At 47.0% G+C, this 10,654-nt stretch overlaps 1 protein-coding gene and 2 pseudogenes across 1 annotated transcript; all 3 read right to left on the reverse strand.

Annotated features, from left to right (window-relative positions):
- Positions 1 to 823: 823 nt before the first annotated feature.
- LOC123096738 (zinc finger protein 7-like) lies at positions 824 to 1,772 on the reverse strand (annotated as a pseudogene).
- On the reverse strand, positions 1,616 to 3,594 carry LOC123096739 (F-box/kelch-repeat protein At5g42350-like; annotated as a pseudogene).
- On the reverse strand, positions 3,366 to 9,989 carry LOC123096439 (two-component response regulator-like APRR3). Its single transcript, XM_044518184.1, has 8 exons — positions 9,697 to 9,989; positions 9,426 to 9,587; positions 6,173 to 6,303; positions 5,693 to 5,806; positions 5,377 to 5,533; positions 4,830 to 5,262; positions 3,856 to 4,636; positions 3,366 to 3,723 (listed from the first exon to the last, which is right to left on the reverse strand). The coding sequence occupies exons 1-8, from the start codon at positions 9,881 to 9,883 to the stop codon at positions 3,610 to 3,612; spliced, it is 2,079 nt and encodes a 692-aa protein (XP_044374119.1). The 5' UTR covers positions 9,884 to 9,989; the 3' UTR covers positions 3,366 to 3,609.
- Positions 9,990 to 10,654: the final 665 nt, after the last annotated feature.

Consider the following 10,654-nt stretch of genomic DNA (forward strand, 5'->3'; position numbering starts at 1 on the left):
GATGGCGCTGGATTAGCTGTCGACGAGATTGAGCGAGAACGGGAGGGGATGAATGAATCGTGCGGGGGAAGACTGGTAAGATGAGACGCAATTATGGATCGACAGCCACCGTTGGCCCAGAATCCACGCGAAAGCGGCCCACCCCGTCTGCGAACGTCTGAGCCAGAGCCCAGGTATCTCACGACGTAACAAGGCCGGCATGACAGACGTGGGCCACGGGAAACTGTTCATTAATAGATATACGGGAATACTGGCTAGGCTCTATACGCGAATGATTGTGGATCACGAGGCCTGCGAGCGGGGAGGATACCGAGCGCACCTGTGCTCGCGCTCAGAAGATCACTTTCGTAAGGAAAGCATAATTACATTGGGCATGCTCATGTGAGGAAGCAAGGCTTACTGACTATAATCTAGAGCTACTGTAAGCGAAAGTCATCTTTTGATCTCGAGCTCATATGCTCCTGCATGAACAGTAAAATCGAAAAAATATCAAAAAATTCTAACTTTTTTTTGAGAGAAACATTGACAAAAGTTCTAAGTGCCTGCAAAAATTTATCATGAAATCACATTCCTGTAAAGCGTGGCAAAAAAAAATTCAGTGCTTCAAAATGCTTTTGAAAATAGCTTTTTCTGAGTACTGTTTTTGTTTTTTTTTGCCATGCCTTCTAGGAATGTGATTTCACGACGAATTTTTGCAGGGAGGTAATAGCACCGCAGATCCTTGAACTTGTCTTGCATGTGATACTTTGGTCCTAAAACTTGCAAAAGCAAACTATCTAGTCCTCGAACTTGTCCTAAAGGTGCAAATTTGGTCCTGGACGAATCAGATGCAGCCATGTGGAGCCAGCTCGGCCGAGCCGGTCAGCGTCGTGCATTTTGCATTTAGCCCCCTGCCTTCTGTTGATTTCAACCCGCAGTATACCTCGTGGCTGTCAAAGGATATCACCTGAAGCGTCAGGTCAGGCTCCTCGTCGGCTTGCCGCTGCTGCCCAAGCCCCAGGTTGTGGCCGGAGTGGAGGAGAGGGAGCACGCCGGTGGTGGCCTGAAGCTGTCGGGGCACCCGAAGCTGACCTCCTCGTCGCCACCCATGAGGAACGGCATCGGGGCCAGCAACGCCGGCGCAGCAAGGGAGGCGGCTTCCTTGCTGCCGCTCCGCCTGCGCCGCCGCGGGGTGCACCGGCGCGTGCGCCTTGATGCCGATGGGGTACAGCACGAGCGAGCCATAGAGCTGGAGGGAGGGCACATCGGCGTAGCCGTAGGGGTAGGCCTCGAGCTGGTGCACCGCACGCCGGCCAGCGTGCGCTCCCGCCGGTGCGCGTTCTGGTGCCCGCCCGGCGCCTGCGAGCTGAAGAACTTCCCCTGGCAGTAGTTGCACGTGAACACCCGCCGCCGGTCCTATCGGTGGTGCTCGATTTTGCGGTTGTGGTGTCGGCGGCGGTGACGGTGAGCGACAGGTCGAGGGCGAGCTTGGGGCGGGAGGAGGTGTTGGATGCCTCGTTGTTAGACGCCGCCTGGCTGCTGATGTCGGACAGTTGATCCTCACGCACCTCTTGGACGCTGCTGCTCTTCGTCTCTGAAGTTTGAACAATCTCTCTCTCTCTCTCTCTCTCTCTCTCTCTTCAAATCATATTGAACAAACTCAGCATGAACAATCACAGCAGGCAATGCAATGCAATGGAATGGAATGGCTTTACCGAGCTGCACATCAATCAGCAGCTCATGGCAACAAACAAATCATCAGTGTAAGTGGAAAAGAAAAACAGAGTACACATCGGCGATCTTCAGAGAAGCAGCACGGCCAAGGATTTCAGCCGGCAGGACATGGCGTCGGCCATGGCGGCCGCGTTCTCCCGGCCGATGCAGCTCCAGCTCTGCTCGCTGCCCGAGACCCGGCAAGCCGTCGCGAAGTCAAGGATCTTGCCGAAGATTCTGAACATCTCTACAAGTTGATCCTATCCTGGCCGGTGGCGAACACTGTTGGAATCCATGGGTGCGTCCGGGTGCGCGGACGCCTAGGTCCACTGGAGCAGCGGTGTCAAGCCGAGGTTCATCTCGAACACCTTCCGCACCACCTTGTCCCTTCTATTCGCCGGGTCACACCACGAGACGCAGCGCATGAACATGGACGCGCAGCAGACCAGCGCCGGCGTGTAGTCTCGGAGCCGTGGCGGCGGCCGGGACGTCTGGACGACGGACCATGAGCCAGCGTCGAGATGGTAGGCGACGAGCATGTCGGACTCGCAGTAGACGTAGAACGTGTCGCCGCAGACGTCGCCGGAGCATGCCAGGCCAACGTCGGTGGGGAACCAGGCGATCTCGACCCATTTGTCGGTCATTGGATTGTATATCTCGCCGGCCACGAGGGGCTCGTCCCATGGCCCTCGGCCACCCACAGCGATAAGAGCTTGCCTTGCCTGAGCTGGATGTTTCTCTTGCTTGGCAACCTTGCCGTGACCGTGAGCTGGGCCAGTGGAATTGGTGTCCTCGTTCAGTACATCCCTGAGACGGAGCCACCGAAGTGAGAGCCCATGCGGGTCCTCGTACACGGCGGAGGTGCCTCCCAGCCGGAACTTGCCGCCGGTGTTGGCGCGCCGGATATGCTTCTCGACGCGGGCGTGCACAAAGCTGCGACTGGCGAACATCTCAAACACCCCCAGCACCGGCCGTGACCGGGCCGGTCGCGCCGATGAGGGGGCTGGACACAATGACTACCTTCTACGTCTTGGTCTTAACAGAGCCGGCGTTCGACCCCTCGGAGCGGCCGTCGACAACGTAGAGCTCGTCCCCGACGCCCACGACGGAGAACAAGAACCTACCTTTGAGCGGGGCCGCCCCGACCCAGCGCCACCGGTGCGTGTCGAGCGCGTGCACGGCCGTGGCGGCGGACGCACCCCAGCCACCGTTCGCCTCGATCCCCGAACAGGAACAGCCAGGGCGTCGTGGCCGCGCGTGGCCCCTCTGGGTGCAGGCAAGGAGCGAGGCCAGCGGTTTATTTGACAAAACGTCAGGGGGGTATCTGCAAAATGGCCAGCGACGACCGGACCCGTCCGGCTGGCTCCACTTGGCTGCTCCTGATTGGCCCAGGACTAAACATGCACATCTAAGACTAGTTCGAGGACTACATAGTTAGCTTTTACAAGTTTAAGGACCAAAGTATCACATGCAAGACAAGTTCATGAACCTGCCGTGCTATTACCTCTTTTGCAGGCACTTAGAACTTTTGTCAATGTTTCTCCCAAAAGAAATTTGGAATTTTTTGAATTTTTTTCGATATTTTTTAAATTTTACTGTTCATGCGGGAGCATATGAGCTCGGGATCAATTCCTCCGCGTCGTACTGTAAGGATGTAACACACCACAAACATGTGACGGAAAATCTGAATATCTGCATTGATTTCCTATCCCCCCAAAGGGCTTTCAATTCGACACTTTACAGGCAAACCATGTCAATAAACAACCGACAAAGGAGTACACGGAACACTTGTACAAAAGGCTAACCCTGGAAGGAAAACTTTTGCCAGCCTTTCACTCTTGCCAGTTATACTTTAAGTTCTCCTCCCTCGCCTGGGAAGCGAAGCATCAAAAGTACAGTCATGGATTAACAACATCACTAGTCTGTTTCCGCATCTTCCGTTGTTGTAGCTGACTTGAGTTTTTGGCTCACAAACTGCCCTTTGATTCTTGGCCTTTGCTCCGCAAGCTTCTTCCTGCTGTGATATCTAACCTGTAGAGCGAAAGGTAGACAGATAAAAGGGAATAGCCGTAAGAAAAACCAAGTGTTTGTCGAAAAGAATATACAAGTGCGCATACATGATTTGTGAATTTGCAGACTATTTAGGTTTGTCAAACAGAATACCTTCTTCTCGAAGCATCTATCTTTCCTTTTCATGCGGAATTTCATCAAGGCAGCTTCACGACGAGACCGATCACTATCCAGTCCATTGTAACCGAAGTTCTGGATGCCACTCTCATTGCCGCTTTCTGGGGCAATTATTGCGTTGGTGTTTGTATCAGTTTCACCGCTCACAGTCCATCCACGGATATCCTGGCTACAACTAGCACTCTGGTTATTGCGCTCTGCATGAGCTCTCAACAAGTCAATAGGTTCTCCCGATTCTTGGAGAATTTGTCTTGAATGATGCAACCGCTGATTTTCTTCTAGCTGTCTGTGTTCATCAATCTCTGACGGTTTACCAAGATTTTGATGGTAACTAGAATGATATGCATGCTGAATTCCCATCTGGTTGATGCCAGATGGATCACATTGCATAAAAGAAGGCTGTGTGTAGTATATCGGCGGCATAATTGCACTGTACTGGTACGGTATAGCAGCACCAACAGAAATTGGAACAGGTATAAAGCCATACGGAGGATGACCGAAATTGTCCTTTCTAGGGGAGGAACTGCTTGTGCCAGCATCTTCTCTTGCACTGCTTGAAGACGGGATGGCAGGACCCACTGTGCAACTGTCCAAAGGAGCCTGAGCTTGCATTGTAATCTTGCATGTATGGTGTTCATGTGAGGGCAAAGCCCCACTAGATTGAACATTCTTGTCATAAACAGATTCTTGATAAGTTAAGTGGACGGAGGGAAGAGACAGTTGCTTAGCTGATGGCTCTATTCTTTTATTGCCATACCTGTCATGTTGCAAAGCATGTGAGAGCATGCATAATAGAGCGCTAATCAGAATTGCACAGGGTATATGTGCAAGCAATTGCTAATATCAACCTCAGGGTCTAAAATATGAAAACAGTGTTCTCAATGAAATAAATGACCATTCCAAGCCAAAATTATTTGGATCAAAATTTAAAATAATGAACATGTAAGTACCTTGAAAAGGCTGAATAATTTGAGTGATTAAAATTATCCTTATCCCTCAGTTCTTGGTTCACATGACCATCAGAACGTTGTTGCTTTCCTAAGTTGACATCCAGCGAGTGAGAGGGGCAAGGCTGGGGATGGCCGATCGCAGCACCCTTTGAATTTTCATGAAGGGTATTTTCCATGACAGGCTTGACAGCGTTATTCTTTGTGACTGGAGATTTGCATTTTTTGCTAGATGTTGGTTGGGCAGTAGCCATAAGATCTTTGCCAGGATCACTTGGACGACATGAACTTGCATCAGCAATCCTCATGGCGTTGTCCATTATCTGTCCAGCAACCTTTGCAGAAGTAATGCCATGAAGATACTTGGAATGCACATTCTTCTCAGCTGAAAACACTTGCGGCTTACTGGTGCCACATGCATTTCCACTTGGAGCATCTACACAACACAAGGTAAAATCACACTTATTAGATGCGCAATTTACACACTAGATGGCCAATAAACCGAGCACAAGAACATCAAATAACAGAGAAGCATATGTAGGTTTCATACCATCAGTACCCTCTAATGCAAGTGCCTTTGTGTTTATTCTATCAAAAGGCCCATTCTGTATTTTTAGTTCTCTGGATGAGCTTGCCCCATTATGTGTCACAATCTCCGGTAATTTCTCAACAATCTGAATTTCAGTCTCCCTTTTGCTTCCAGAGCTCTGATAATCATGTTAGAAGTAATTAAAAAGAGTAACCAGAACTTTAAAGATTATGATAAACTAAGGTTTCAGTAAAAAGTGCTGGCTACAGTGATGCCATTCTAGTCATACTTTGATATCAGTTAGACAAATAAGGTATAAGCCAGCTCAGTTGCTCACCTGAGCATCACTTTCCTCGTCGCTGTTTTCTCCTGTCTTCGACCCGCTACCAGAATTCACACTTATATGGTTGCTGGCTGCATTGTTTTCTGATGCATTTAATTGGCTATTCATCTGAAATGGAATGTGCAAGGCCTAATTACACCTCAGAAAGCTAGGATAAACAAAAAAATATTCCTATTTGCTAAAAGCTTATACAACTGCATCAACAATATAGCACTCGTAATCTTGCACAACCAAAATCAGTGCACATTATACAGTTGATAATATTTTCAAGGAAAATGCATTAAAAAAGTATCAGAAATGACTAAAAGATGTAGAACAAATAGTACAATTGAAGAAAGCATTATTGTGCGTAGAAGAGATTGTGGTACTATCCGAGGTATTTCTTAAGTCCTCAAAATGGGACCCATCATTCATTCCCCATAACACAGGCTGCAAAAGAAAACATTCGGAAAGACTTCCTGAATGAGGACTTACCGAGTGCCGCCTCCACACATGTTGCCATAAATTACGCAATTCATTCTTCCTCACTGGCTTCACAAGGAAGTCCACTGCCCCATTCTGCATGCACTTTAGCACTGTGCCAATGGAATCTTGGGATGACATCACTGCACAGATAACCAATGAAGTGAATATTGAGTCCAAGAGTATTCTAATTTAAGACATCTCATGTTACACACTTCGTTACTAACGTCAGCAATACGCCCATCACTCCACTATGCCACCTGGCTGCTTACGTGTTTGTCGTATTAGGGGCAAAGTGATTGCATTCCCCTGAATGCACTCATCACATAGTGTGTAGCAGGACCATGCATTTTTCACGTGTAGTGCGAGACTTTTTTGTTATTTTAGTATAGATACATAGCATCTACTTATGTATATCCATAGCATCATATACAATAATCACTTAGCATCTTAGCAACGATGTGATTGCTCTCTTCCCACTATTTTGAACATGCGAACTGAACTACTATTAATTTAATTTCAAAATTAGCAACCTTTTTTTTGGAAACTTGAGGTCTTCATTTATTCATTTATAGGCAGTTACACACACTATGAAATAGTATGGTTCCTCAATTAAACTAGCTAATTAGGACCTTAAACTACCCATTTACCTATTAAAATGGCACCAATGTAAAGTTAGACCTTCAATCTCAATCAAACATATTTTTAACGTCAAATCGCTTAAAAAGTAGCCATAACTACCATATCAATTTTGCCAACAACTTGCTCCGAACCCATAAACTGCACCAAAATTAAGCTGCCAATTTATTCATGAAGAGATACCGCACAAGACAAATCTGTTAAAAAGAGTCAGAAACACAACACGTGGAGCATACCCATAGCGATACTCGAATGGAATCCGACAACGACAACGGTAATTCAGTTACAACTGAGAGCAGAGACGGACACCGACTAACAGTAGACGACACGGGACCCAAGCAGACCACCAAATCCATTTGCATTTAGTTCCAAATATCCAGGAGCAGTACCATATGTGACCATAGACAAAAAAAATCAGCCTACCACAGTTAAGCAATTAGCATTAAAAAGATATCCATTTATAGGCAGTTGGCACACTATGAAATAGTATGGTTCCTCGATTAAGCTACTCCCTCCGATCCAAAATAAGTGTACTTATTAAAAGTGTACCACAAAATATCCATTTACCTATTAAAAGTGTACCCATGTAAAGTTAGACCTTCAATCCCAATCAAACATATTTTTAACACCAATTCGCTTAGGCTAGCCATAGTGGTGGTATCTTAGCTAGTATCATGCACTTGGGACTAGTAAACATGCTGATGTGGCAGACAATTAAAGAAGAGAGAGAGAGTTAGAGTAACATAGGTAGATACCGCATCATAATAAATGCTATGCTACTACGTGTCATGCATGGAAATAAATAAGATCATATATGATACTAATCTAGCATATTATGCACTATGAAGGTAGTATCATACACTAGTATCATATGCATGATATGATACTAGTATATGATACTCCCCACTATGAGTAGCCTTACAAAGTACTCATAACTACCATTGTCATTCTGCCAAAAAAACTTGCTCTGATCCCATAAATTGCACCAAAATTAAGCTGGCAATTTATTAATCAAGAGATGCCGTACAAGACAAATCTGTTAAAAAGATTCAGAAACACAACACGTGAAGCATACTCGAGCAGAATCCGACAAGGACAACGGTGATTCAGTTACAACTGAGAGCAGAGACAGACACTGACTAGAGGTAGCCGACACGAGACTAAAGCAGATCGCCAAATCCATATGAATTTAGCTCCAATTATCCAGGAGCAGTACCATATGCGACCATATAGACAACAAAAGAAAATCAGCCAACCACAATTAAGCAATTAGCATTAAAAAATATCCATTTATAGGCAGTTGCGCACATTATGAAATAGTATGGTTCCTCAATTAAGCTATTCCCTCCGATCCATAATAAGTGTCGTGGTTTTAGTTCAAATTTGAAGTAAAACCACGACACTTATTATGGATAGGACCTTAAAATATCCATTTACCTATTAAAAGTGTACCCATGTAAAATTAGACCTTCAATCCCAATCAGACATATTTTTAACGACAATTCGCTTAAAAAGTACTCATAACTACCATTGTCATTCTGCCAAAAACTTGCTCTGATCCCCTAAATTGCACCAAAATTAAACTGCCAATTTATTCATCAAGAGATACCGCACAAGACAAATTTGTCAAAAAGATTCAGAAACACGACACATGGAGCATACCCATAGCGATACTCGAGCAGAATCCGACAACGACAACGGTAATTCAGTTACAACTGAGAGCAGAGACAGACACTGACTAGAGGTAGCCGACACGGGACTAAAGCAGATCGCCAAATCCATATGAATTTAGCTCCAATTAACCAGGAGCAGTACCATATGTAACCATATAGACAACAAAAGAAAATCAGCCAACCACAATTAAGCAATTAGCATTAAAAAATATCCATTTATAGGCAGTTGCGCACATTATGAAATAGTATGGTTCCTCAATTAAGCTACTCCCTCCGATCCATAATAAGTGTCATGGTTTTAGTTCAAATTTGAAGTAAAACCACGACACTTATTATGGATCGGAGGGGGTACCTAATTAGGACCTTAAAATATCCATTTACCTATTAAAGGTGTACCCATGTAAAGTTAGACCTTCAATCCCAATCAAACATATTTTTAACGACAATTCGCTTAAAAAGTACTCATAACTACCATTGTCATTCTGCCAAAAAACTTGCTCTGATCCCCTAAATTGCACAAAAATTAAGCTGCCAATTTATTTATCAAGAGATACCGCACAAGACAAATCTGTTAAAAAGATTCAGAAACACGACACGTGGAGCATACCCATAGCGATACTCGAGCAGAATCCGACAACGACAACGACAACGGTAATTCAGTTACAACTGAGTGCAGAGACAGACACTGACTAGAGGTAGCCGACACGGAACTAAAGCAGATCGCCAAATCCATTTGAATTTAGTTCCGATTATCCAGGAGCAGTATGACCATAGACACACACAAAAACCAGCCTACACAGTTAAGCAATTAGCATATAAAAATAGCTGAATCCCCTGCTTAAAGTAGCTGCTAGATAGCGAAATCGAGTATGTTTGCCAGATCGTCCTGACCCTTACGCCGCTGATGATAATTCAAGCTGATATGAAGCGTTAGTCGGACACCGGCGTCTTACTTATAACGGGGATGTTCTTGCACTCGTCTGCCGCGACGATCCTGGAGAGCAGGTCGATTCCGGAGAGCGTGGGCATGTTGACCTCCGTGAGCACGAGGTCGAAGGCGTACGCGCGGCCCCGCATGACCTCCCACGCCTTCATCCCGTCCGCCACCGCCGCCACTGGCGTCACCTCCCGAGAAGAAACACAGAGCCCAATTCAGCAGCAGGAAAATCGGCTGGCCGCGCGAGCGCGAGCGCGTCTAAGCTAGAAGAAGGAAGGCTGGCTCACCGCGGTACCCGCACTTGCGGAGGAGCGCGGTGACGACCTGGCGGGTGGAGTCGTCGTGCTCGACGAGGAGCACCCGGAGCGAGCGGCGCGGCAGGATCTCGTCCCAGCGGATCACCCCGCGCGCCGCCCCTCCTCCGGCCCCCGCCGCCGCGGCCGCCGGCTCACCGGCGTCGGCGTCGGGGGACATCTCCTCGTCGCCGTCCGTCGTGGGAGGGGGGAACGGATGAAAATATCTGCAGCCCGGCGTGCCACGTCACGCGGGGGGGGGGGGGGGGAGAGGATCGAAGGGACGGGTGGAAATGGGCCAGATAATACCCACGAGCGCCGGCAGATATTTTTCCCTCCCCTCCTCCACTGCTCCGGTTTGTTTTCGGTTGGGGTGCTTTTCTGGGGTGGAGTGTCGTGTGGGTGAAACCTGAAGTGTTTCGGGCGTGATATTTCTGGTGCGATTTTGGTTTTTTCACGGGGATATTTCGCCGGGAGCTGGTGGCCTCTCGTTTTTGCCCGAGTATTTTAGTGGCTGCTGGCTGGTCTCGGACGCCACTTGTGGAAAGTGCCATCGAAGGAGAACAGACAGCTGGGCACGAGGAACGGTGGAAAGATCACGACTTAAAAAAATAAAAAGGAAAGATCTACTAGGAGTGTCATCCATCCATACATGACAGACGGTGCCTGGTTTCTTTACGGACAAGTCCTCGAAGAACTACGTGGGCTACAGTTGGCCGGCCGGTTTTTTATACGTAAATAAAGTTGAGCTGAAATTTTGAGCAGCCACATTATCCTCTTTAATTCTGGTTTCCAATATTTCAGTTTTCATGCTCAGAGACATGAATTGCCCCATTTTGTGATGTGATCCAACTCCATATGAATTGCCCCATTTTGTGATGTGATCCAACTCCATATGAATACGCCCCATTTTGTGATGTGATCCAACTCCATATGAGTTCCTTTACATCAA

Source organism: Triticum aestivum, chromosome 4D, assembly GCF_018294505.1.
Source record: "Triticum aestivum cultivar Chinese Spring chromosome 4D, IWGSC CS RefSeq v2.1, whole genome shotgun sequence".
Classification (NCBI taxonomy): Eukaryota; Viridiplantae; Streptophyta; class Magnoliopsida; order Poales; family Poaceae; genus Triticum; species Triticum aestivum.